The following is a 27,888-nucleotide window of genomic DNA, read 5'->3' as shown; positions in this document are numbered from 1 at the left end:
TTTCTTTCCGGAGCGTGGAGGGGGCGCGCCTGCCGTGGCGAGTCCCGTGCTCGACACCAGCCCTGCCTCTGCCTCTCTGCCACAAGGACTGGGCTGACTCGGGACTCCGCGCCTCCTTGCCAGGTCTCTGCAGCTGCCGGTGTCTCAGCCGGCGAAGTGAGGCAATGCTCCCTCGGGGGGGTCACACCCAGACGGGACTGTGCAGCTGCTTAAGTCATCCCCGCGAGTCTGGGAATTCAGGTGCCTCATGCTGAGCTGGAAGCAGGGAAGCGAAAGCGTGGAAGCGACGTGCGTGGAGGGGGGTGTCTGTGCGTCAAGCTCCACATATTCCCCTGCAATTGTCACGCGTGGGGGGCGGGGAGGAATCAGTCAAGTTGTTTTGCGGGGGCCGGACCAACCCATCCCCCCCCCTTCTTCAACGTTCATCCTCTGCATGGGCAGGACACTCCGGTTTTGGGGTAGCGACCCGGTCAAGGGAGGGAATGCCCTCCTGCTCCTTCTGTGGAGCTGGGAGATGGTGGGGAAGCCCAGACTCCCCGGTGGGCCCAGCAGACCCTCTCTCTGGGGCAGGGGGAAGGAGGGCTTGGCGGCTCACCCCCCCCCCCCAGAGCCCTCTCAGAGTCTCTCCCTTGCACCACGAAGGCACCCGGAACGCCCCCCCCCCCGAACTTCCCCCAGCCGGGCAGCTCCGCCAGGCGCCCCCCTCCTCCTCCTCCAGCATCTGGCCGGTCTCTGGTCCGGAGGCGGCCGGCGCTGCAGAGCGGCGAGTGACGGGCAGCTCCGGCGGCCAATGGGCCGTGGCCTCCCCAGGCAGCCTCGTGCGCTGGGCCAATGGGGGACGCGCGGAGGCTCCGGGCGGCAGCTGAGCCTGACGTCATGGCTGCTGCTGCTGCTGCTGCTGTTGCTGGAGCGCGGCAGCCCCAGCGTCCAGGCGGGCGGGGAGGCGGCGGCGGCTCGGCTCGGCTCGGTTCCGGGCGCAGCATGGGCCGCGCGGCTCTCGGGCGGCTCCAGCTGCTGCTCCAGCTGCTCGCCTGGCTCAGCTTGGGACGCCCGGCCGGTGAGTGGGAAGGGGAGAGCACGGGGGGGGGAGGGAGGGCGCCCCCCCGAAAGGCGCGGGCAGCGGGGGAGTCTCGGGACCAGCGCCGCCCCCGCGGGAAGAGAAACGGGCGCGGCGGCCGGGAGCTGCTGTCCGAGCGCGGCGTGGTGCTGAAGGCGTCGCTCCGGTGCTGAAAGCGAGCGAGGCCGCGGCTGGGAGGCCCGGGGTGCTGCTGTCCCCCGCCCTGGTGCTGAAAGGGAGGGAGGGAGGGGGCGGCCGGGAGCCGGAGCTGCCTTCCAGCTGGCTGGGGGAGGGGAGGCCGGCCGGCGGCGGGGAGAGGGTCGCCACAGCCTGCCCGACCGGCCCCCTTTGCCCTCTACCCGGTAGTTCTCTGGGGAGTTGCTCGCCACTTTCCGACCGCTAAGGATTTACGCCCTTCTCCTAAAAAAACAACAACCCCAAAGGGCTTTGAAATAATCGAGCAGGGAAGCCTCAGAGGTGTCCCTCTGAATTGTAAACTCGTTACCTGCAGTTCGCGTTTTGTACTGTAAACCGCCCTGTGATCTTCGGATGAAATTTAATGAATAATAATGTTGTTTTCCAGAGTAAAACAAGTGGGCAGATGAGCGCGCGCGCGCGCCAGGTCTCTGCCCTGAGGACATTACAGTGAGGGGAGCGATGCAAAGACCCTCCACGGGTCGGAAGAAGGGAGGGGGCAGCGGTCGAAGGATGTGCAGGGGGGGGGAGCCCCGGTCGCCACGGGGCTTAAGCTTCCCTTTCGCCTGATGCGCGGGTCACACGGACCAGGTGGGCTTTGGGAAGAGATTTACAGGCAAGCGCCTTGTCCTCCTCCGAGCCGCCTCTCAGTACCATCGCTTCTCTCTCCCCCGTGCACAGAGTCCCCTTTGTCTGTAGCCTCGGTGGCCCCTTCCTGTCCTCTCCGTCTAAATTCAATCACGGGAATAAATTACCCGTCATTACGTTGCTGGTTAAATAAACCACGAGGGCTCTCCCCCGGCGCTCTCGTCGCCTGTTCCTCTCCTGGCTCCCGACTGGGGAGCTGCCGCCTCCGCTGCTTTCGCTGGCCCATTTCCCACTCTCCCCGCCCGGTCTTACTCCCCTCCCTCGCTAAATAGGAGGTCATGCGCGCGCGGGGCGGGGGGGCACATTTGCCATTTTTAATGGACACCCTCCTGCCTGGGTCTTGCCCGCCGATCGTTCTCTGGAGCCGGCGGCGTCCGCGGCTTGCCGGGCTTCATAACTCCGGGCGTAGATTTAGTGATACTGTCACTAACATCCCAGGACATTTAATTACCTGGTAATTGATGGCTTTCAGCAAGAATAATGAGATCATTTTCATGGAGAGGGAAATGGCTGGCAGAATATTATATGTGCTCCCTTGAACTTACAAAAAAGTATTTTATGGCGGAGGCTGACAGCACTTAGCCTGATTTACAGCCTGGGCCCTGCGCGACGCGCGGGCTTTGTTCGGAGGGAAGCCCCGCGCTCCCCGGGCAGTGGGCATCCAGCTGGAGCCTCCTCCTCTGTTTACATGCATGCGCTTCCCAACACGCCTCGCCAAGGACGTGCCTGGGCGGGGGGGGCTTCCGCTCCTTTGCTCCTGCAAAGCCCCCGGCTGGGCTGTCTCCTCCGCGCCCCCGGGAGGCTCCGGAATCTGGGCAGCTCCTGCTGGGATTTCCCATTAAGGCCGCTCGCCTGCAGGCTCGGAGGGGATCGCCCTCATTAAGGCATCTCCTCTTTGTCTTCTCTGGAGACTTGGAATGCGCACGTCGCCGCTCTCCGCTCGCTCTCAGCTAGAAGGTGGAGTGTGCCTTTGCCCAGCAAATGCCAGGGGGAAGAAAGGGATTGCCAGCATCGTGGCTGTGAGGTAGCCATTCAGAAGCCATCCTGTCATCTCCTTTCCCCAAATCTGGGTACCCTAAAGGCAGCAGATGGCCTCAGGAGAGGTCGCTAGATTCAGATGCAATGCCATTGCAAAGGGGCTCCAGGCTCGCTTGTTTGTTATATAAAATCACCTAGGTACACTGTGCTTCACAGAGAAGGGAGGGGGTGGCTAGGAAGCTGCCAAGCCAGGCCCTCGGTCTAGCCAGCTTAGTGCTGTTGGCACTGCCTGGCAGTGACTCTCTAGGGTTTGCCCAGCCCTACCTGAGGAAGCGGCTGCTGGGAATTGGCACACCCTTGGCCATCGAACTGAGGCAGCCATGCCCATGCGGCTCAGTGTGGTGCCTTCCATAGTTCTAGTTACAGGTAGGTAGCCGTGTTGGTCTGCCATAGTGGGGGGGGGGAATTAAAAACTCCTTCCAGTAGCACCTTAGAGACCAACTAAGTTTGTTATTCGTATGAGCTTTCGTGTGCATCTGAAGAAGTGTGCATGCACACGAAAGCTCATACCAATAACAAACTTAGATGGTCTCTAAGGTGCTACTGGAAGGAGTTTTTTATTTTGTTTCCACTACGGCAGATCAACACAGCTACCTACCTGTAACTAGTTCTTTTCTGTTGACTCTGCTGGCTGGTGCAGATGGAGGTTCCCCACAGTCAGAGGCAGCAATGCTTCCCAATCTCAGTTGCTGGGAATTTCTGCCCTCCCTTCCCCACAGGTGGGCAGGGTTTGCGGCACCCAGCGGGGCTCACCTGGGCGGGTACCACCCACTTGCTTGAGTAGCGGCATGTAGGTCAAACTCCCGGGACGAGGTCGGTGGAAGGGCATCCTGCGTAAGTTTGCTCTTTTCAGTCCTCTCTCACTGGGCCTCATCTGCCTGCATATCCTCGGCCAGGCGGGCTGAGAGGGTTGCCTGCCAAGGCCTGTGCCAAGTTCCCCACTTCTGAAGCTCAATCAAGTTGTGGCCAATTTGAACCCCTACTCTGGTCTCTGGTCTCATCATTTGGGGTGAAGGGGTGGGCACCACAGACAGGGTTTAGCAACTGCAAGAGGGGAGAGTTGCTCTTGCGCTCAGATCCTGCTGGCCGCTTTCCTACAGGCACCCAGTTGGCCGCTGTGAGAAGAGGATGCTGGACCCGCTGGTCAGAGGCAGCAGGCTCTGTGTTTCTTCTTAGGGGCTCCTTGGGCTGCAAAGCTGCCGGTCTTGGCCTCCCCCTTCCTTGCTGCCCACTTGCAGAGAGAAGCGGAGCAGGTTCCCATCCGTCTTCTGCCAAACAAAGGAAGCCGCTCCAGAGCCATGCTGCTTCTCTCTTCCCACACACCAGCCATGGCAGGGCTCCTCTCTTTGTCAGCTGCTGCCTTCTCTCATGTCTGAAGCTGGAGCATGTTTTTTTCCACCCTCTGCCGAGTAGGAGAGAAATCTCGCTGCTCTGCACAGAATGGCCTTGCGATTTCTTGCTTGTTCCTCCTCCTGCTGGAAATGAGATAAAATGGAGCAGGGAATGCCAGGCAATGCCCACCTCTTAGGCAACAGGTGATCTGTGGAGGCTGTTTGTGGCTGGCTAGGGCAGGAGGCTGACAGAAGGCTCTCTGCCCTGAGGACTGCTGAAGGAAAGTCTCCTTACACTAAACGGCGTTTGAGTCTTATGTCAATGCCACACCTGAAAAGCAGAGGGGCCCCTAAGCTACCCTCGCCAGAGGAGCCAGGGGGGAGAGGTGCAGTTTTTGCGCCCTCCCCTGGACCTGTACCCTTGGTGGGAAGCAAACTGGCCACCCCCTAGGAGGACCTCAAAGTCCCCTCTCTCTCTCCGCTGGAAGGAGACCTGTTAATCTTCCAAGGAAGAGGGCAGATTTGGGCGGGAATGAGGCGTTGGCACCCCCCCCCCAGCACGCTCATGGCTGCGTCTCACACAGGTACACAAGGGGTGTGGTGGGAGGGGCAGCAGCTGGGAAGGACAAGGTTTGTGTATTAATTAATTTGGGGGTGAGAGGGATTCTCATTTCTAGCTTTGGTCTGCCATTTGGGGTTGGCCTACGCAGGGGCGTATGGCAGGGGGTGGGTCAATGGGCCTAATTCCTGGCAGGGCTGGAAAAGCTCATGGGTGGGGCTCACTGACTGTTTGCCCCTGTGAGAGATGTCTGGAGAGGGGCTGGCCACGTGGACAGGGCATTGCAACATAAAGGGGGAGAATTGTTGGGATGGATTTGGAAAGTATAATAGGATATATTATTTATTTATTATCCTTCTGCTTACTCACTTGAGCAAGATTAGAGTCTGGTTTAACAGAGTTAAAAATATACCACCCTTTGCAGCGTTAACACGGAAACGTGGGACAAAGCTATGTCACTTTCTACAATTATCCCTCTGAACAAAGTAACAACACAGAAGTCTGCAATGTAAGAATATAAAAATATTGCTGAATCACATAAAGTTGCAGCTGTGAATCAAGCTGAAAATAACAGTGAAATAAGTCAGGCAAAACAGATTTCTAGATGACAAAATATATGGTTTATCAGGCATCGGCAAACTCCTGCCCTCCAGATGTTTAGGACTACAATTCCCATCATCCCTGACCACTGGTCCTGTTAGCTAGGGATGATGGGAATTGTGGTCCCAAACATCTGGAGGGCTGGAATTTACCTATGCCTGGTTTAGATCAAAGATGGTGTCTGTGCCCAGGCCCTGTATCCTCTCCCTGTGGCTGCATGACGAGAAAGAAAGAAGCTGTTCCTCCGGTGGCAGAAAGTGATATTCCTGTTGTTTCCCTTCCCACCTGGGCAAGCAGAGGAAGGACCTCACAGAGTGCCTGGGACTGTGCAGGAAACGCCATGTGTCTTAATCCTTTGGTCACCTAGCAAACATGGGATTTTGAGTGCTCTGTGCAGACTGGTGGAGAGGGTGGGGGAAGGAAGGGCTACTCTGAGGAGGTGTTCAGTAGCCCAATGCTGATCCAGTGTTGCCTCTCCTCTCCTCTTTCAGAAGGCCTCTTTGTCACCGATTATTTCACCCGGACCCCCCGCAAGCTGAACCCCTTCCGCTCCTTCACCAGCATCGAGCTCTTCCATTTCCGCATCCCAGAGGACACCGTCGTGGCCGTCTGGAACCTCATCACCTTCAAAGAGCAGGGGGGCACCTTTGGGGACCAGTGCCCAGACCGAAGCATCACTGTGTGAGTCAGGGAAGGAGGGAGGGAGGGAGAAAGGGAGGGGACCTCAGCCTCTTGGCTGCACAGACTCCTGCCCCCCCCCCCGTGCCCACAGCTTTCCCAGAGTGGGCAGTGCTGGGTTTGGGACAGGGTCCCGGCTGCTTCCAGGAGAAAGAGCTGGGTGTTGCCTCTGCATTTTGCATCCTCCGGTGGTGTCTGTGTTGCAGTGAGATTGGAGAGGGTTCATGAGCCTGAAATCCGTTAGCCAGGCCTGTCCTGCAACGCCATCCCTCCTGAGGTCAGATGGACAGCCAAGTGCTTCTTGATCTCTTGGGGAATGCTCAGAATGGGGCAGACCTAGCGAGGGAACCTTGTACTCTGTGGTGTAGTGAGAGCCAGTGTGGTGTAGTGGTTAAGAGCGGTGGACTCGTAATCTGGGGAACCGGGTTCGCGTCTCCGCTCCTCCACCTGCAGCTGCTGGGTGACCTTGGGCCAGTCACACTTCTCTGAAGTCTCTCAGCCCCACTCACCTCACAGAGTTTTTGTTGTGGGGGAGGAAGGGAAAGGAGAATGTTGGCCTCTTTGAGACTCCTTAGGGTAGTGATAAAGTGGGATATCAAATCCAAACTCTTCTCTGTGTAGTCCAAATTATTGCTCATTTCATTTTATTGAAACATAAAATTGAAGCAGCCTTTCACCTCGGGTCTCAAAGCAGTTTACAATATTTAAGAGACACACATCAAACTTAGAAATGGCAAAGGCGTGTCAAATGCAGCTGATGACACCTGGTGGGGGCATCTGCCTGGGGAAGGCTGCCCTCATCTCTGATGGTGGAGGCACCTGGAGAAATGTCTCTGATGAGGCTCTCAATGCACAAATGGGGACAGAATCCTTGAGGGGCCCCCAGGCCAAGCTATGCACTGAAAGGTGACTGAGCCTGGAGAAGGACCTGAAGCCAGTGGGGCTGCTGAGGCCCATTCCTTCAAGCTGCCCCAGTGAGGATTCTGGGCTTATGGAAATTTCTGGTAAGACTTCAAAAGCAGCCCTTTGTATAATGCATTGCAGCGATCTACCGTATTTTTCGCTCTGTAAGACGCACCCGACCATGAGACGTACCTAGTTTTTAGAGGAGGAAAACAAGAAAAAAATACTCTGAATTTGCTCAGCGCTCCCTTTAAAGAGCCGAGCTGAGCCTGTGTGCGGCTCTTGCTGGCTTTTCCGTGAGGCGGGGAAGGGACAAAGGGCAGCCCGTCTGTCCCCTCTCGCACCTCAGGGAAAATCCAGCAAGAGCCACACACAGGCTCTGCTCAGCGCTCCCTTTAAAGAGTGCACGGAGCGTGTGTGCAATGCATGGGGGCTTTTCCCTGAGGAGGGAGAAGGGACTGACGGGCTGCCCTTCTCCCTCCTCGGGGAAACGCCAGCAAGAACCACACACACGCTCCGTGCACTCTTTAAAGGGAGCGCTGAGCAGAGCCTCCCGCCTGCATTTGCTCCATAAGACGCACACACATTTCCCCATACTTTTTAGGAGGGGAGAGTGCGTCTTATGGAGCAAAAAATATGGTACTGGAGATTCTGGCGTATTAGGCGACTGGGCGTATTAGACAACCCCCCAAATTGGCAGCTGCCAATTTGGGGGGTCGTCTTATACGCTTCAGCAGCTTCGCTGGGCAGCAGCAGTGGGTGGTGGGCTCCGCACCAGGAGTTAGCCGGCCAGCGAAGCCAGCTTAGCATCCCTGGGCAGCTTTGCTGGGCGGGTTCCTCCCGGTGTGGAGCAGAGCCTGCTGCCCACTGCAGCCATACCTGGCGTATAAGATGACCCCAGACTTTTTAACCTCTTTTCCGGGGTTAACAAGTTGTCCTGTATACCAGAATCTACGAATATTATGGATAGCTATGTCAAGGAGATTTCTGTTGAGGAGAAGTCCCAGCTGTCTCACCACGTCTATGCAGCAGGAGGCGGGGGAAAGGACCTGGGCACCTGAAGCACCCTTGGCCTCTTCGGTGGTCATGGCTTCCCCCAGAGAGGTGGCTCTGGTGGGCATCTCCAGCCAGGCTCAGAGGGTGGAAGAGGCATTGGCCAAGTGGACCATCTGTTGCCTGGAATGTTTCCTGAGTTTTCCAGATAGGGAACCATCTTCCGCATGAGTCATCTTCCTGCTCCTTCCCTTCCAAGCCGCACACACAGAGACGTGAGCACAAACACACAAACACACACACAAACACACAGACCACGACGCTGAAGATCAATATTAATAACCCAGCACTGAAATGAAATTTCGAAAGAATAAGGGGAAGGAAGAAGCGATGGTTGCTTCTCCAAGGCAACCGGAGAGCTCCCCTCCCCCTCCCATCGCCATCTGCTTCCCCGCAGGAGAAAATGGGGATGGAAAATCACTTCCTGCCAAGTCCCCAGAAAGGGGGAGAAGAAACCAGAACCCCACTCCTCCCTCCCACAGGGGCTCACGGCGGGGGAAGCCAGGCCAGGCCGGGGGGGGGGGGCAGGGGAGATTGATGCATGGCAATGGGGGGGGGATCACAGGGTGGCCCACCTGTCACACTTTTGGCATCGCCTGTCAGGCAAACCTGCAGCAGAGGTTCTGCAGCCCCCCCCCCAATGTTGAAGGAGATGGGACTGAGAGAGGAGTGAGCTTCCACAACATTTCCCACACTATTCCAGGCATGGGGGGGGCATGAATGCCCCCAAAGACTCTCGTTGCCCCCAGCAGCCCTGATGGCCTGAAGCTTGGCTGGAGGTGTTGATGGGATGGCAAGCAGGCAAGCATCTGTTTGTGGGATGGAAAGAAGGGGGGGGAAGATGGACTGTACTTCCCTCAGACTAGATTGGCATAGGGAGGGCTGTCAAGGGGGCCATGGCCGGCTTGGAGACTCTGTCCTGGGAGCCCCTCCCAAAAGGAGATAGGCTGGACAGGAATCTGCTCAGGATACACTGGGGATAGATTTCCCCAACTCAAAAGAGAGGTTTAGGAACGCCAACGTTGCAGGTTCGATTCCCCAAATGGGACAGCTGCATCTTCCTGCCTTGCAGGGGGTTGGACTAGATGATCCTCAGGGTCCCTTCCCACTCTACAATTCTAGGAGTCTATGACTCAGTCACCCCTCATTTGAGCTTTGAATGTGTTGCTGTTGCTGTTTTGTAGCTTGCTGGCCTGGGCACAGAAGGGAATAAATACCGTATTTTTTGCTTTATAAGACTCACTTTTTCCCTCCTAAAAAGTAAGGGGAAATGTGTTTGCGTCTTATGGAGCGAATGCAGGCTGCACAGCTATCCCAGAAGCCAGACCAGCAAGAGGGATTGCTGCGCAGTGAAAGCAGCAATCCCTCTTGCTGTTCTGGCTTCTGAGATTCAGAATATTTTTTCCCTTGTTTTCCTCCTCCAAAAACTAGGTGCGTCTTGTGGTCTGGTGCGTCTTATAGAGCGAAAAATACGGTAAATAAAGACACCCACCCACCCCTTATTTTCTCCATTTCCCCCCTCCCTCTGAATCCCCCCCCCTCACACACACACTGGCTCGGCTGCTCACCTTCCCCCTCTTTCCTTGGCAGGTACTTCCGCTCTGGGGCGCCCCCCGTCATCAACCCTCTGCGCGCCCACTTCCCCCGGGACACAGCTGTGCCAGGCTCCTTTGCCCTCACGCTCACCTGGACCCTGCCCAACCGGACCACAGGCGTCTTCAACATCACCAGCCCCCTGCCTGGGGACTGGTTCCTGGCTGCCCACCTGCCCAAAGAGCAGGGCAAGATCTCCGTCAAGGTGAGGAAGACGCTCAGCTGGGCTGGGGAAGGGTCACAGAGTTTCCTCACCTTGTGGCTGCCTCACCTTGCCTCATGGGTGGGCCGGCCCTAGGTGAGGATGACTCCTTCATTATTATCTGTTAAATAGTTTTTATTAAGGCTTTTCCTTCAGTTAAGAGAGTCTCTTGACTAGGGCTGAGGAAGACCTGAAGCAGTGAGATGTGGCAAGCAGTCAAGGTGAAAAGCCCTGGGCTGTGAGGACAGCTGGTCTCATAGAGTTGGAAGGGACACCGAGGGGTCATCTAGTCCAACCCCCTGGATGCAGGCATCTCAACTAAAGCATCCCTGACAGACGGCCATCCAACCTTGGCTTGAAAACCTCTAAGGAAGGAGTGCCCTTGAGCTCCAAGGGAATCTGGCCCAGCACAAGGCAGCTCATCTTGGCTCGACTCTTGGGGATGAATGCCAGCAGCCCAGCCCCACTCACAACCTCCAGCCCCCTCTGTGGCCACTCCTTGCCTTCAGCCCCAGCTCTAAGCCAGCCCCTCTACAACCAAGCACCCAACATCTTAGGTATAGGGCTTCCACCTACCCACTTACTGTATTTTTATATTTTGCTGGAAGCAGCCCAGAGTGGCTGGGGAAACCCAGCCAGATGGGTAGCTTATAAATAATAAATTATTATTATTATTATTATTATTATTATTATTATTATTATTATTATTATTATCAGCACAGGAGGTTTAGGGAGAGGGGCAATTGGTGCAGCCCTGTGGAAATCTGGTGAGGCCCAGAGGGTGATGGGGAAAGGGGGTTGCCAGGGCACAGCCCTGCTTGCCCTCTTTGCAGACCACAAGAATAGTAGAAAAGTTGGAAGAGGCACAAAGGGTCATCTAGTCCAGCCCCAGGAATCACAGCTGATCACCAGGCTGTGCTGCTGTGATTGGGCAGTCTATAGCTTGCTGGGGGTGGGGTGCCTGGCTGCCAGCTTGGTGCCATCCTGGCACCTGTGTGCGTGTGGGTCCTCCTGAAAGTTCTGGTGGTGAATCTGGGCCACTCGCCCGACTGAGGGTGCTGGGGGTCCCCCTTCTAACTGTGTCCCCCCCCCCCCCCCGCCAACAGGGCCTTGCTGAGGACTGCCAGTACCTCTTCCAGCCCCAGCTCATCGTCCAGCGCCTGGTGGGGATTGGGGTGCTGTACCCCGGCTATGTGACGGAGCACGTCCTCTCCCCCCACAACCGCTCCCTGCTGTACAAGTGAGTGCGCAAAGGAGACAGCGCCCCCGCCCCCCATGCCCCTCCCCTGCTTGTAGGGAGGAGGAGGAGGAGGGGAAATGCTAGCAGGGTCCCCAGGGGAAGAGCAACTTGATTTGCATAATTAATCACGCTAAAGGGGCACCTATGGGAAGAATAAGCTCTTTTGCATAGTTAATAACGCCAGAGGGACACCTATGGGAAGAGGACTTAATTTGCATAATTAATAATGCTAGAGGGGCATATACACAAAGAGTGACCCCATTTGCATAATGAATAATGCTAGAGGTGCATCTGCATGAAGAGTGACCTCATTTGCATAATTAATCATGCTGTGGGACACCTACAGGAAGACTTGCTTGATTCTCATAATCAATTAATGCAGGTCCCAGCCTTCCTGCTGGATTCAACCTTGCCTTTCCTTGGAAGTCCGCATGGCAAAGAGGAAGGGGTGATGCAGGGTCCTGAGGTGCCCCCCCCAGTAATCCTGCCCCACCCAACACTCAACACTTTGCAGTCTCAAGGGCTGGAACTGCATCCCTAAAGAAAAGCCAAGGGTCTCCTTAGTTGCCCCCTAGTTCTTCCCCAAACGCCACCAGCAGGAGGGGGCCAGTGCCAGACACATGGCAATGGAGAAATGCCCCCCCCCCCCATTCTGGCCAGACTGGCCCTTGACTCTTCCTCCCTCCCTGGGAGTGGGCCAGCAGCTTCCTGCACCGAAAGCTGGCATAACCAGCCCATGGTGCACACCCAGCAGTCTGTTCTTCGCCCCTCTGCATCTGTCACCTGAGGCAGACACCTCACATGGCCTCCTGGTAGGGCTGGCCCCCTGCCGGCAGCCTGGGATGAGCTCCTCCTGGCTCAGAGCCCCCACTCCTCCCCCCAGGAATGAGTCCTGGGGCTCAAAGGCACTTTGCTTCTCTCTGAAGGGAGAGCCAGGGCTGACGGGCAGGGTGGGAGCCCTTTAGATCCTTGGACCAACCAACCAACCTCCTCCTCATGCCTTCCTTCTCCAGGGTCTTCATCCCGAGCTACACATCCCGGGTGCTGGTGCAGCTGAGGAACTGCCACGGCGCCAACCAGAGCGGGGAGGGCTGCCCGCTGTGGCTCAAAGTGCGTGGCAAGGCGCCCCCCCTGCACAACTCCACCGCCGTGGACTGCCGGGGGCGCCCCACCTGCCGCCTGGCCCTGGACCTCCCCTTCTGGCAGAACTGGTACTACATCCTGGTGGAGAAGTACCTGGGAGTGGCCTCCAACGTCAACTTCCAGCTGGTGGTGCAGCTGAAGGGTGAGCGAGGGGCTGGGCTGGGTGGGGTGGGAGGGACTGGGGCAGGATGGGCAGAGCAGGCGGGGGGGGGGGGTCGACAAAGGCCTCCTGGGAATCTGCCAGCGGAAGAGGAACAAGGCAAGCTGCAGAGAGGCTCCTTCAATCCTCAGCTCAGGAAGAATCAGGGGCCGGGGGAGGAGGAGGAGGAGGGCCGCCCAGGAGGGTGCAAATAACATTTACTCAGAATACTCAAAACAAAATAATTAAAATAATAATAATTTTAAAAATTCCTTCCAGTAGCACCTTAGAGACCAACTAAGTTAGTTATTGGCATGAGCTATCGTGTGCATGCACACTTCTCCATGCCAATACAGTGGTACCTCAGGTTACATACGCTTCAGGTTACAGACCCCACTAACCCAGAAATAGTACCTCGGGTTAAGAACTTTGCTTCAGGATGAGAACAGAAATCATGCTCCGGCGGCAGCAGGAGGCCCCATTAGCTAAAGTGGTGCTTCAGGTTAAGAACAGTTTCTGGTTAAGAACGGACCTCCCGAACGAATTAAGTACTTAATCCGAGGTACCACTGTAACTAACTTAGTTGGTCTCAAAGGTGCTACTGGAAAGAATTTTTTATTTTTTATTTTATTTTATTTTAATTATTTTGTTTTGTTTCAACTATGGCAAACCAACACGGCTACCTACCTGTAATCAGAATACTCAGATATAGCAGCTTTGCTCAGACAGGCTTACAATGGTAATTTGGGTACAAAGGAATCCTTAAGTCTAGCTTGAATTGGAACTCAGACTTAGCAGATGTCCTCACATTTCTGGCTTGGTGGTGAAGAGGCGAGGAGAAGACCTTGCAGGTAAGCAGAATATCTGCAGCTCTGTGCCTGTCAGGGCCCAGTGGGAGTCTCTCTCACAGAGTTCCCCCTTGCAAACTCCATGAGCTTCAGCTCCTATCATGTGCCTGTCTAGCAAAACATGGATTGCTGGTTTGACTGCAGATGGGCGGGTATAAATTTTAAATTATTATAATCTTATTATTACATTGAAATAATACCATTGCACATCACCACAATCTGGGGGGGGGGGGGTTCCTGGCCCTTGCCCAGCGTGGGTTCAGAGCCTGGGAGGTCTGGGAGCCAAGGGAGGGGACAGACAGACAGACAGACAGACCTGGTGGGGGTGAGGGGGCCTTGCCAGCACCCGTCCCCTGACCTGCCCCCCCCTCTCCTCCTTCCTCCCCCCCCCCCAGACTGCTCTCGGACTGGCCTGGTTCGCGCCCTTTTCCAGCTGCCTGGCTCCAGCCTGAACATGCCCCACTCCTTTGGCTCCATGGGGGGGCTGCCCCTGGCAGAGGTCCTGGCCCCCTCCGTGCTCAACAGCACCCAGCGCCCGGCGCCCAGCCCGGGGCCAGCGGCCAGCGAGTGCTGCCGGCCCATCCGCCCCACCCTGCGCAACGAGCTGGACACCTTCTCCGTCCACTTCTACATCTTCTTTGGCCCCAACGTCTCGGTGCCCCCCGACCGACCGGCCATCTTTGCCATCAACCTCCTGCCCATCCTGGACAGCGGAGGAGCCCTCAACCTGGAGCTCAGGCTGAATGTGGTGAGTCTCCAGGCGGGGGGTGGGGTGGGGGGCTCAGATTGTGGGGCCTCAGGGTGGGCAGGGGGCAAGGGAAGCGCTGGCAAGGAAGCAGCTAGTGGGGAGCGGGGAGCTCAGGCCTATGGGGCCCCAGCTGGAGTGTGGGGGGCTGAGGCTGAACATGGAATTCGATCCCAGTCATGGCCCCAACCCCAATGGCTTTCAATGAGACAAATCCATGGAGGAGGGTGTTGTATACAAAATCTGCCCCTTTCCCCTTATGGGGGACACAAGAGCCCATATAGAGTCCTTACGTAGGTTCCCTATTGGTAGGAGAGAATAACAGAGGCCAACCAGAGAATATTGAGAAGCAAAGCAGCTAGTAAGCCTGATCTTTATTGATCTGTTGCCGCAGGGTCCTCACTCACCACACGCAGGAGGGAGGAGGAACCCAGAACAATGGCGCGCAAGGCCTTATATAGACTTTTGAAATTGCCACCCTGTAGATTCAGACATCCCCTGAAACATCATACATATATCACAGAAAAGGCTGCCTAAAACAGAAATTTGAATGTTGTTTTTCCTGTTTACCAGGTTATCTGATTGCCTTTCCTGATTGTCTTTCCTGATTGTCCCCCATTAAAATGCTGATTACTCAATTCCTGAGACAATAGGAAGGCTCCCTGACACCCCTCCCCCCTTGCAGGGAAAACATTTGGTCAGTTTGGGAATCAAAATGGTTTCAGGTCGGTCTTCCTGTGCTGATCTATGTATGTGCTTGGTTGGTACACTTAGGAACATTGAACATATATCTAAGAGCTCAAAATTCCTATCACAAGGGGAGGGCTCTCGATGGCTTTGTTATAGGAATTCTAAGGTCTTATATATATAAAACAAATGTTTATAAATGTACACACACATACAGAAGTATATAAGCCACGTGTCTGAAATAGTACAGGAGAACAATCCTGAAGCCATTTTGACTCTCCCAAATGGACCTCAACTATTTCTCTGCAAGGAGGAAGGAAATGGGGAAAGCTTTCCAGTGGTCTTTGGACTGTAGGGGCTGCTTACACCTCCCTTTTCAGATAAAGTCTGGCAAGTATCTGTTCAGCTCAGCACACTCTCAATATGAGTAAGAGATTCAGGAACTAAGGATCTACCATCTCCCAAGGAATGGCCAGGCTACCCAGAAAAGGCAACCAAGGAAGGCCTTATCAGGTATCTTGGCAGACAGGAGAGAAGCAACACTCTCAAATTTCTGCTGAAGACCACCACCTTCTGTGATATATGGATGGTGTTTTGGGGGGTGGTCTTGGGCTACAGGGTGGGCAATCTCAAAAGTCTATATAAGAGCCTGTGCACCGTTGTTCTGGGTTCCTCTCCTCCCTCCCTGCGTGGGGGACCCTGTTGTAACAGTTAATAAGGACTCTGTACGGGCTCTTGAGTATCCATAAGGGGAAAGGAGCAGTTTTTCTTATAACAGCTACTAGCCATGGTCAGAGGAAGTGATGCTTCTGAATCCCAGGTGCTGGAAACTGCAGGAGGGGGGGGGGGCTCCGGTGCTTGAATCCCCCTTGTGGGTTTTTCCTCATTGGGGCATCTGGCTGGTCGCAGTGTGAACAGGATTCTGGACTTGATGGGCCACTGGCCTGATCCAGATACAGGGCTCTTCTTTTGTCCTTACTAATAGTCTGTTGCACCAGCTTCAGGAAGGGTTCCTTCCACAATTTTAAATTTTATTTAAAATATATTAAACATCCATCTGTTGTGTCCTAGCTCAAGTGTTCCCAGACCGTGGTCTGTTGACGACGAGCGGTCTGTGTTCACCTTCTTCTTCTTCTTCTTCTTCTTCTTCTTCTTCTTCTTCTTCTTCTTCTTCTTCTTCTATTAAATTTGTAGACCATCATTCGTCCAAAGATCCCAGGGCTGTTCACAACAGAAAAATGCAAAATGAGAATACAAAATACGTAATATAAAATCAAAACAGAAACCAGACCTAGAACCCATTCATTCAGGTAGTCTGTGATGCGTCCGCATTAAATACCCACATTGATTTTTTAATTGTATTTTTATTACTACTTTTCTTTCTTATATTGGATTTAATGTACTAAAATGCAACATAAGAAAGAAGTGAAGCAATGAAAACTGAAATTTTAAAATCACACATCTGGCCCGGCGCATTACAATTTCTACGACAGGCAGAAAAATCTGTGAGTGGTCAACGAAGACCCTCAGCAGTTCACAAGTGGTCCAGGGTAAGTGTGGGTGGGTTTGGGACACCACCCTGCCCCCCCCCATGGAATAATGCTTGAGGCAATGAGCTCAATGGCACATTTGACAACTCAGTAAGACCAGAGGCTGCTGTCTCTTTCCACAGTCCTCTCTGCGAGGGGAGAACGCCACTGTTTTCGCCTGCCTGAATCACGAGGTCCCGTTGGCGTCCGAAGAGAACTCCTCAGTCACCTGCCAGACAGGTAAGGCTCAGGCCAGGTTAGTCTCCCCCCTCCCCCCCTTGGCTTGCCAGGGCTGCCCTCCCTGCAGAGTGAAGGGGAGACACCCCTGCCAGGCGGGGAAGGTGGGTGGGTGGCCAGCGGGTGACGTTCTGGGCCACCCTTGGGGCTCACCTGCTGCTTTCCTCTCCCTTGGCAGAGCTGCTGGCGGGGTACCTCCTGTCCATCAACGCCACGGCCCCCCTGACCCGCTTGCGGATCCCGTACCCCCAGACTGGGAGCTGGTACCTGAGTCTGCGCTTGCTCTGTGCCGCCGACCGTGGGTGAGGCTGCCAGCAGGAGGGACGATGACCCCCCTGCCCTCCCCCCAAGGCTCCTTCTTTTCTAGCAGGGGCTGGCTGGAACGGGGTGGGGGGGTGTTCCTTCCAGGGACACACATGGGGGGGGGCTTAATGCCACTTCTGAAGCCACTTCTGCCCCCACCCCAGTGGGATCCAGGTGTGCGTTTGCTGTCATTACAAGCAGAGCTGCCCCACTGCACCCCACTGGGCTTGGGGTTGACACCTGCAAGACGAATAAGACCTGACCCTTGTCTACGGGGCGGGGTGGAGGGGCCCAGAGGAAGCGGGGGGGGGGTTCTTCCAACACTTTTGCCCTCCCCTCCTTCTGCAAAGGCTTTCTTCCATTTGCTTGTTTGTTGCATTTATAGCTTGTTTGTTGCATTTATCTTTTATTCTCCAGGGGCCTCCAAGGGCATATAGAATGGTAGAGTTGGGAGGGCCCCAGAGGGGTCATCAAGTCCAGCCCCCTGCAAAGTGCCCCTCCCACTCTCATTTAATCCTCACACAACAAGCTGGTGAGGCAGCTTAGGCGGAGAGGCAGCGCCTGGCTCCAAAGGCACCCAGTGTGGATTTGAACCCTGTCCTCTCAGGTCCTAACTCTAACCCCTACACCACACTGCCTCCCTCCCTGTCAGGCCCCTTCCCACAGGCACCCTGCAGTGCCCCTGATCCCTTGCCCCGTCCTCAGCTGCCTTCCTTCTCCCCCTGCCAGGCTGGAGCCCTGTGGCAATGTGACGGCCGAGGTCTACCTGCGCACTTACCTGTCCCCCTGCATTAACGACTGCGGCCCCTACGGCCAGTGCAAGCTCCTGCGCACCAACAACTACCTGTATGCAGCCTGCGAGTGCAAAGCGGGTGAGTTGCTCCGGGAGTCTGGGTTGCGGAGCAGGGAGCCTGTCCCACCTGCGACCCCAGGGAGGCCGGGCGATGCCACCGTCCTCTCAGAGCAAGCTGCCTTGCTCTGCCCAGTCACCAGAGCCCGGGAGGAAGAGAAGGGGCCACAGTTCAGTCCCAGGCTCAATCCCTAATGGCAAAACAACAAACAAACAAACCTATGGTCACATAAAGCATAATAAACACATGAGACGTACCGGCTGTGTTCTTAGATAAATAAAGTATTCTTTCATTTCATCAGGGACGCGGGTGGCGCTGTGGGTTAAACCACAGAGCCTAGGGCTTGCCGATCAGAAGGTCGGAGGTTCAAATCCTCGCGGCGGAGTGAGCTCCCGTTGCTTGGCCCCTGCTCCTGCCAACCTAGCAGTTCGAAAGCACACCAAAGTGCAAGTAGATAAATAGGTACCACTCCGGCAGGAAGATAAGTGGTGTTTCCATGCGCTGCTCTGGTTCGCCAGAAGCGGCTTAGTCATGCTGGCCACAGGACCCGGAAGCTGTATGCCGGCTCCCTTGGCCAGTAAAGCAAGATGAGCGCCGCAACCCCAGAGTCAGCCACAACTGGACCTAATGGTCAGGGGTCCCTTTACCTTTATCTATTTCATCAAATCGTAAATTTCAACGGAAGTACCTCATAATGTAAACAAACAAACAAAGCAGAAAACCCAGTGGATCAGATCATTCTCTAGTGAGTTCATGCATAAGGTCCATCTGTCTAATAGTGTCTATTCCACCTGTCTGTTCATAAGTTCCAAACAATCCACATAGAAGGTTGTTACAGAATCCTTTCACAGAGTCGAAGACAAGGGTTTCCGGAATATTGGCCTTGTTTTGCCATCCTGTAATATCACATATGAGCTTTACCTACTGATGAAGCCCAGACACTATTGCACAGATGGACCTTATGCATGAACTGATGAGAGAATGATCTGATCCACTGGGTCTTCGGCTTTGTTCGTTTGTTGAACTTTATGAGTTAATTCCTTTGAAATTTGCGATTTGATGAAATGAATAGTATACTTTATTTATGTTATTTACCTAAGAGCAATCCCTAATGGCAGCATCTCTTGTTCTGGGCCCCCCCTGTGGCTGCCAGCCCTGACTCCTCTCTCTCTCTCTCTCTCTCTCTCTCTCTCTCTCAGGCTGGAGCGGCTGGGGCTGCACGGACAACACAGCCGCCTTCTCCTACGGCTTCCAGCTCCTCTCCACCCTCCTTCTCTGCCTCAGCAACCTCATGTTTGTGCCTCCGGTGGTGATCGCTGTCCGGAGCAACTACATCCTGGAGGCTGCTGTCTACATCTTCACCATGTTCTTCTCCACGGTGAGTGGCAGGAGGCAGGAGGGATGGGTGGTCCAGGCCCAAGAGGTCTTGCCAGGAGCCCCAACAGCGCCATGCAGTGAAAGTGATCGCAGGGGAACAGGTAGGCCCAGAGGCGACGCTTGCGAAGGCAGTTGGGGTTTGTGTGTCAATCAGAGGATTGCACCTCCTGCCCTAAAGCTGAGCAGAAGCCTCTTGGGTTTGGGGAAGGAGGCGCTAGGCTTTAATACTCTAATTTCCTGGGAACATTTAGGGGACCAGCCTAGTCCCCCAGGCCACTGACTGCACGACACTGAGCCCCAATGCATTAAAGAGCAATAAAACTTGGGGTACCCCTGCAAAAGGGGTTTCCCAAGTTCACCAGGGTCTAGCTCTGCGGGTCCAGAAATCAGTCAGGTTCAAAAAGGAGTCTGCAGCCAAGTTAAAATGAATAAAAACCGCAGCAGTTACACTGGGGGCAAAGCGCAGCTCAGCTCCTGTGCACCTTGTTAAGGAAAAAGTCTGGGTGCAGGTTTGCTCCACTGCCCAGCTCATTGGGGTGCCACTCCCCATGGGTCTCTCCTGGTCAGCGAAAGGAGGAATCTCCTGCCAAGTAAAGAAGCAAACAGCAGTCAGTAGACCGGATCTTTATTTGTTTCAGCAGGGTTCACACACACATGGAGTAAGAACCCTGAACATGGGGTTGCGTGAACTTTTAAGACCTCTCCCCATTTCCCATAATACATTCTTCAACAGCATCATTGTGTTATGAGAATTTTAAGGTCTCATATATATATATATAGAGAGAGAGAGAGAGAGAGAGAGAGAGAAATAAAATGTTCATAAATGTACCAATGTCTGGAGCAGCACAGGGAGACCTTCCTGAAGCCATTTTGACTCCCTGAAGCCATTTTGACTCCCAAACTGACCAAATGTTTCCTTTGCAAGGAGGGAGGGGGTGAGGGAACTTTCCCATTGTCTCAGGAAGTGGGTAATCACCAGGCAATCAGATAAGGCATTATCAGAAAAACCTGCCAGAAAGGAAAAACAACAACACTCAAATTTATGTTGTAGACCGCCTTTTCTGTGATGTAGGTATGATGTTTGTGGGGGGTGGTCTTGGGTTACACCCCTTCTGTGATGTATGCATGATGTATGGAGGGGTGGTCTTGCACTCCAGGGCAGGGAATTTAAAATGTCTATATAAGGGCAGCCACACCTTTGTTTGGGGGCCTTCTCTGTCCTCCTACGTGTGAGGGGAGCACCCTGTGGCAACAGTTTAATAAAGATCAGGCTTACGAGCTGCTTTGCTTCTCAATATTCTCTGCTTGGCCTCTGTTATTTTCTCCTACCAAGAGAGAACCCACTTAAGGACTCTCTACGGGCTCTTGGGTACCCCATAAGGGAAGAAGGGCAGGTTTTGTTTACAACAGATGGCGACCACGAAGGGACTTTTGGTTGCCCAGATTCTGGGAGCGAGGAAGGACTGATACATCACAAATATGTCACAGAGTAGGATGTTTGGCATGTAGAAACGTGAGCCCACCCCCCACCCCTGTCAATAACTCCAATTCCCAATACCTTTTAAGTGCCCTCTTTCCTAAAGAACACTAAACGTTTTCCCACATCCCCCTGGCTGCAAGGCTTTCCTGGGCTTCTCCTTTGAAAGTATCAGGATGCAATCCACCATCCTGATGGGTTTCTGTCTTGATCACCTCCTGCCTCCTATTGTGTGGCTAAGTTCCCACCTTGTGGAGGGGGAAGGAGGGTGTGACCTTCTGCTTAAGGGATTATGGAGCCAGGGGAGACCTGGTTTCCCCTCTTCCAGAGGAGTCATTAGCCCTTGGAACCAAGGAAATTGGTCAAGCCATTGAATTTTGGAGATTATTTGATTCTATATTGGATTGTCAAGAGTACCATACATGGTATCTGCTTATGGATGGATTGGTTTTCTGTTGTGTATGTCTGGTGCCTGTGTCAATGGTCATTGTCCTGGCCTTAGAGGCTGTGGTGGGGACTTGTGTTTTTTTGGGAGTTGTTTAAGTGCCCCCCTCCATTCCTGGTTTTAACAACCTTCACAGTGCCATAGCCCTCTCCCTTCAGCGGGGCAAGTTCCCTGGCACCTGAGCTGATCAGTGCAATGCCAGGGCCTGCAGTCTCTGCTGCTAATGCAATGCCCTCCCTGGGCCTGCAGCCTTGGCACTGCCAATCTCACCAATAGCTAGTTCTGTCCCTGGGGCGCCTTTCAGCTCTGCAGCCTCATTTTCAAAGCAACGAGAGAAGAGGACTGCTGCCTTCTTGGTGGGCCCTCACAGCTTGCTTTGTGTTCAGCCACTTCCCAGACACTTTCCTTGCTCTCACATGGGGAGCTGGCATTTCCCTTGCGCTTCCCACACTGCCCAACCCCCCCCCCCGCCTCCGCCTCTGCTCCTCCTGCTCAGTCAGTGCCAGCGCAGACCCCATCAGGGCATCGCAGGCAGTGAGAACAGCAAAGACGCCATGTGCCAGCTGAAAGTCCCGCACAGCTTTTGCGTGACAAAAGTTAGCTTCCGGTCCCCTTCCCTCTTCCGTCCCTCCAGTTCTACCACGCCTGTGACCAGCCGGGCATCGTGGTCTTCTGCATCATGGACTACGACGTGCTGCAGTTCTGCGACTTCTTGGGGTCCCTCATGTCCGTCTGGGTCACCGTCATTGCCATGGCCCGCCTCCAGATGGTCATTAAGCAGGTGAGGTGACCAAAGGTGTGGGGAGTCACTAGGTGTGATTCCAGCATCATGGGGGTTGGACTGGATGACTCTTGAGGGTCCCCCTTCAACTCTACAATTCTATGATCTGCAACAAGCTTGGCAAGAAGGACAGGGGAAGGGCTTCCTTGCGAGACTAGTGCCACGCGGGATGCCCACAGTGAGTCACTGGTGTTTGTGGAAGGACCAGTGGGGCCACTTATGTGGCTGGGGGGCGGGGCGCTTCCTTGGAAGAAGAGGGGGTAGCCTTGTGGGAATGTTCAGGGATGCAGGAGAGGATATCTTGTTTGGTTATATCCTTTTCCAACTTGTGTAAACAAGTTCCACAATTTAGCAGAGTAACATTCCCCCTTTTAAACTAGCAGTGGATGCGTTTGCTCAGGCTGGCCAAAGCCTCTATAATAACTGCTCTGGTATTTCCCCCTTATTCCCTCATAAAAGATAAGACACGACACAGTCTTCTATAAAAGTATAAAAAGGTTTACTCACACATCATTCTGTTCACAATAGGATCCCAGAAGGCAGACTTAGCTTAGAAAAGTAACATATACCTGGAAACTATCTCATAAGGAGACAGTCCCTTTCTCCTCTCTTGGCTGGAGGCCAAGGGAGCATCTTTGGCTAAGCAGATGCTGCTTCTTCGATGCATGTAGTCAAAAGAGAGAGGTGGCTGCCCTGCCCTGTGCTTTTGTCGTTACCTGCACAGGTGAGACCACGCCCACCTCTCGTCACATGCAGAGGAAGTCTATCCCAGCCCAGAAGGAAACAGGAAGTTGACCTGCTGGCTGGACAAACATTCCTCCCCATGTGTAAACATGTTCACTCTAGGAATGTTGTACTTGACTGCTCTTGTGTTTCACATCCCACAAGCCTCACCAGGAGAGGAGGCAGCCAGGGCCTTGGTGGGGGAGAGCCAGGTGCGCTGAGTTGCCCCCAACATTTTGGAGGGTGGCATTGCACACTCATGGCATCACATGTATAAGACCCCCCCCCCCCAGTCTGGCCAGTCCAGCCAGGCTGACTCGGCCCACCATCCCTGCCCCCCACCAGCTGGTAATGGACGCTTTGCCCCACGCATCCCTGGTGGAGATCCTCAGTGGGAAGGGGGGCACATGGAGGGCTCCCGGGCACTTGGCTGGCAGCAGCAGGGCATAGCAGCCCCATCAATATGGGGGGGGGGGATTCAGCTTAGCGCCCCTGGGGAGAACTTCTGCAAAGCCTGGACAATTGGTGTTTTAGGGGTTGTTTTTAAAAGCCTGGAACAGATTAATTCATTTTGCCTTACTTTCTATGGGAAAGTGCACCTTGGTTTTGGAACGCTTCGGTTTTGGAATGGACTTCCAGAACAGATTAAGTCTGAGAAGCAAGGGACCACTTCTTGCAGTTCTGCTTGCTATGCGACTTAATTTCTGCCCCGGAATCAATAGCTGACAGCCGCATCGGATGTCCGGCTTCCAAAAAACGTTAGAAAACCGGAATACTTACTTCTGGGGTTTTGGTGTTTGAGAACCAAGGCATTTGAATACCAAGGCACCTCTGTAATTGAACAGAGCAAAAAGCAACTTCTCAGGCACACAGGAAGAATCCAGTTCAGGACATTCCTCCCCCCATCTTTGGAAGACCTCTCGGCTCCCCCCTCCCAACATGGTTTAACCCTTTCCCTGCCTGTGCATCTTCAGCATCCATACCAAAGGGTTCACCTGCCCCCCCCCTTTCTCCCCTGGGCAGGTGCTGTACCTCCTGGGCGCCATGCTGCTCTCCATGGCCTTGCAGCTGGATCGACACGGGCTCTGGAACCTCCTGGGCCCCAGCCTCTTTGCCTTAGGGATCATGGCCGTCGCCTGGGTGAGTAGGGACTCTGGCCAGAAGGGCAGCTTGGCAAGGATTTCTGGCTGGCTTACATACCTGGGGTTGTGGCCCCTGAAATCCTGTCCGTCTCTCGTTTGTTTCCATGAATAGAGAACTTATTTGTATGGCACCTAGAGAACGTGTGTCTTACAAATGTCATAAATCAGTAAACGCAGATCCAAGTGGCCTGGAAGCAGATCCACAGCTCCTCGAAAGATCAGGGCCTCTCCTCTCACCTCTTTCAGCCTGGAATAGGACTGACATCCTGGAGACCCGATGAGCACTTCTGAGGGACCATGCAGAGTCCGTGAGGAAATGGCTAAGGCTGCCATCTGTGGGAGGGGGGGCTGCACACCGGACCCCTTTGACCCTCAGCGGGGGCATTGCACAAGGAAACTGATTACTAATGCCCCTAACTGCTGTGGTGCAGAGGTCAGTGATCTTGGGATCACCCCCAAGAATAGCAACTCGGAGTTACCCCAGAGTGTGGCCCGAAGTCACAGGAAGTCACTGCCTTCGAAAGCTCAGCTGTTCTGGGTCTGATCAGCACCTGGGAAATGCAAGTGCCTTGCCTTGGGTTGAATGAGGAAGGCAGGATGTGGTCTTATGCCAAGCTCTGTAATGTTTATACCACTCTGGAAGCTACATCACACCAAGCCAGACTGTTGTCCTAGCTAGCCCACAATGATCTGCTCTGGCCGGCAGCATCTCTCCAAGAATGGAGGAAGCATAGTCTTCCTCATCCCGACCTGCAGATGCCCCCAGGGACTGAACCTGGGATCTACTGCATGCAGCACATTGAATTGTGGGAATGTTCAGGGTGGCAGGAGAGGATATATTGTTTATTAATATCCTTCCTAACTTGCACTAGCAAGTTCCTTTACTTAGCAGAGTTACATTTCCCCTTTTTATATGCACAGCAGATAGCTGGTCGCAGGCTCGTGTGAGCCTCTCAGATTGAATTGTACGTTCCTGGTAAATTCCCTTGAATCCCTCTTAAAAGAATAAAGACACCACAATCTTATTCAAAGTCAATAAGAGAAGTTTACTCACATCAGATCACAGTTGGATTCCTGAAGGCAGACTTGGTTACAAATATGTTCATGTGGATCTACCCCATATGGGTGAATGATCCCAGTGCTTCTGCTAGCTGAGATCTAGCAGAGCAGTCCTAGCTAGAGGCTGGTCACATGATGAAGGAAGTGAAAAAGAGAGAGGTGTGCTGCGTGACTTGTCCTTTTGTTACCTGGACAGGTTAGGTCACGCCCACCTTCTATCACATGCAAAAGGAAGGATGCTCCAGCCAGGAGGAACAGGAAGTTTCGACTGGCTGGACCAAACATTCCCTCGCGTGTCTTCTCTAGCGTTGCAAGGAATGTTGTACTTGACTGCTCCCAGTGGATTACATCCCACATGAACCACTGGAGCTCTTCCCTACAATGGGAGGCACAAGGAAGGGAATGGAGGTTTTCAAGCAGGGGTCAGTTGGCCGTCTGCCCGGGGCTCTTTAGCTCTGATTCCTGCATTGCAAGGGGGTTGGGCTAGATGACCTCTGGGGGTCCCCTTCCAATGCTACAGTTCTAGGATCACAAGGTGGAGGGCATGAGGGAGCCCTGCCTCTCCCCAAAGCACCTGGACTTGGGTCGCCTGGTCCTGACGCCCCTCTCCTTCCTCCGCAGACGGCACGTAGCATCCGCCGGAGGCACTGCTACCCTCCCACGTGGCAGCGCTGGACCTTCTACCTGCTGCCCGGAGCGCTGATCGCGGCCTCGGCGGTGCTGCTCTACGCCTTTGTGGAGACGGAGGAGAACTACTTCTACATCCACAGCATCTGGCACATGCTCATCGCCGGCAGCGTGGGCTTCCTGCTGCCCCCCCAGGCCAAACCCGAGTCCCCTGGCCTGGCCGGCCCCCTCCCTCGCCGGAAAGGCTGCGGCTACCAGCTGTGCATCAACGAGCAGGAGGAGCTGGGCCTGGTGGACCCAGGGGCGGGGGCCTCCGTCACCAGCGTCTGCACCAGCTGATGGGGGGCCGCTCTGCCCGGGGAGGGGGGCAGGCGGGCAGGCGGGCAAGCGTCCCTCTCCCGGGGCCCCGGGGCCAGAGACATGCCCACCTGCCTGGACGCTTGCGCCCAGACCCACCTCACCAGTAACATTCCAAGGTTCCTCCATGGGATGCCCACTTGGCTGCCTGCAGGGCCATGGCAGGAAAGGAGGAGGAGCTGCGGCTGCAGAACCACCACGTTCCATGACAAGGAGCTGAGTCGCCCCCTTGTTGGCTCCAGGGCTGCTGGAAAGACCATCTGATATGCCAGCGGTGCCAATGGACCTATAATCCTGGACAGGCCTGGAGCAGGGCAAGAAGGGCACAGAAAGAGAATTGGGGGGGGCAGCTGTGTGCTGAGCAACCCAGCATCAGGACTCGAGGGGGCAAAGCAGCCCCAAACAGGAGTGGGGCAAGGTTTGCAGGAGCTCCTGAATGTGCCAGGACTTGTGGGTGGGACCCACGCTGCCCTTTGGGCACTGATTGCCCCACAAGAAGAAAAGAGCAGCCTGTCTAGGGGTGGCCAAAGGGGTGCCTCCCCAACGGAGCTGGCCCACTCATGAGGCAGGTGAAGCAGCCTCCTCGGGCGGCAGAAGGACCAGAGGCGGCCCCCTGCCCACACTGCTGCTTCCACCGCTGCCAGAATGGGAGCAGACAAGCAGCAAGGCTTTGCGGAAACCCTCCTCCTCACATCATGTGGCAGAAGCGGTTGGGTGGGCAGGGCGTGGGGAGCAGAGGGCGGCACGTTCCCTTGATGCCTCAGGTGGCAAAATGGGACAGGCCCCCCCCTGCTTCCAGGTGCCCAGCTCCCCTCATCCTTGGCCACTGGCAGGGAGTGGGGGGGGGGCACGACACTCACTCCCCCTGAGCGCCACTCTGGTGTGGGACCACCACTGGCTTTGAGGGTGTTTCTTATGTCTTTTCTCACAACTGCTTCCCTTTTCATGGGAGGTCAGCGTCTGCGCACCTGGCTAGGTGGGCATTGGAAATGTACCAGTCAGAGCTGGCTCAGTCAGAGGGTCAGGATGCTTGCTGAAGACCCTTGCCCGCCTGCTGCCCAGCCACTCCTCCCTGGACTCACCAGGTGGCACAGGGCATTATGGCCTCCTCTCCACCTCAGCCTGGCTGCCTTCAGAAAGACCCAAACTGTGCCCAGGGGAGCCTTCAGGAGGGAGTTCATTCTTGGTTTTGGCAGGAGAAAGGAGAGAAGGAGGAAAGCCTGGCAGACTGGGGAGGAGGAGGAGGAGGAAGAGGAAGAGAAGCATTGGAAACAGACCCCCAGGGCTGCCCACACAGCATTCGCCTCTGGGGGTCTGGAAGGCTTGTGTGGGTCTGGAAGATCTGGGTAGCCATAGGAGGCTGACTCAAACAGGAATGTTCCCTGTCCCCGTCCCCCGCTTGCCTTCTGCTGGGCACTCCTCTTTGCCAAGCGTGTCACAAAGCCTTCCACCTTCCCTCTCCAAGGTGCCTTTGGCTACACAGTGAGCTACGCACATGCAACACTCTCACTCAAACATCCTGCCTATGCCTTGGAAAGTGCCTGGCTGGTGGGAGTGCAGAAGACCCCCCGCCATGTCCCTCTAGGCCAGCGGTTCTCAACCTATGGGTCCCCAGATGTTGTTGGACTACAACTCCCATCATCCCAGAGCTGACCCACAGGTTGAGAACCGCTGCTCTAGGCGTTGAGGGACTCTGATTCCCAGCAGCCAGCAATTGTGAGTGAAGTCAGGGAGCTGAAGGGCTGGCGATGTTCCCTGCCCCCGTGCTGGAAGGTCCCAGGCCAGCAGTCACAACTGGCAGCAGAGCAAAAGCTAGAAGCCCCACAGCCCAGGGAGTCTGCCTCCAAGATCCCGGGGGGCAAAGGAGAGAGGAGAGCTGCTTGCCGCCCTTCCATGCCTTTCCAGGTTGCCCTTCCCCACCTCTGGGCCTCCCCAGGCCGCTGCTGCAGATGGATGCTAGATGGACCATTCTGGCCAGCTCCACACAGCCGGCCAGGAGCAATGCCAGGGGAGCTATGGGGTCCAACCCCCCAGGTGAAAAGGACAGTAGCTGCTTGGAGGGGAGTAAAAGCAACAGAGCGTTGGATGGATTCAGAGAAGTGGGAGAGGATATTTTATTTGGCAGTTATACTTCCAAATATCTATTTCTGCAGGGTGAAAAATCACCATCCTTATTTCTAGAAGCTATAAGGGCAAAGGCTGCATAACATTCCAGAATAATTATGATATCCAAGGATTCTTAGGTAGACTTGGATTATTTTCTCACATTATGTTTCCCACTTAACAAAGACATCGCTCTCAGATTGTCTAGCAAACAAGAA

The 27,888-nt window shown here is 54.8% G+C and overlaps 2 protein-coding genes across 5 annotated transcripts in view; both read left to right on the top strand.

Moving 5' to 3' along the window:
* The window catches only part of LOC310659500 (beta-1,3-galactosyltransferase 5-like), a 75,617-nt gene that overhangs the window by 20,609 nt on the left and 27,120 nt on the right, over positions 1-27,888 (top strand). The window lies entirely within an intron of this gene.
* Positions 161-27,199, top strand: TMEM8B (transmembrane protein 8B). 4 transcript variants are annotated; one of them, XM_083402791.1, is made up of 13 exons: positions 161-240; positions 5,923-6,109; positions 9,653-9,860; positions 10,964-11,097; positions 12,111-12,382; positions 13,623-13,975; positions 16,332-16,428; positions 16,604-16,727; positions 17,458-17,600; positions 18,779-18,957; positions 21,513-21,659; positions 23,406-23,522; positions 25,205-27,199. In XM_083402791.1, the coding sequence occupies exons 1-13, from the start codon at positions 165-167 to the stop codon at positions 25,547-25,549; spliced, it is 2,382 nt and encodes a 793-aa protein (XP_083258917.1). In that variant the 5' UTR covers positions 161-164; the 3' UTR covers positions 25,550-27,199. The 4 variants fall into 4 exon arrangements, with proteins under 4 accessions (XP_083258917.1, XP_083258916.1, XP_083258915.1 ...); XM_083402790.1 differs by lacking the exon at positions 161-240 and adding an exon at positions 952-1,057; XM_083402789.1 differs by lacking the exon at positions 161-240 and adding an exon at positions 952-1,057 and having other exon boundaries at positions 5,920-6,109.

This window comes from Podarcis tiliguerta (genome assembly GCF_965153285.1).
Source record: "Podarcis tiliguerta genome assembly, chromosome: 11".
Taxonomy (NCBI): domain Eukaryota; kingdom Metazoa; phylum Chordata; class Lepidosauria; order Squamata; family Lacertidae; genus Podarcis; species Podarcis tiliguerta.
The sequence above is the reverse complement of the archived record's forward strand: the minus strand, read 5'-3'. Positions and strand labels throughout refer to the sequence as shown.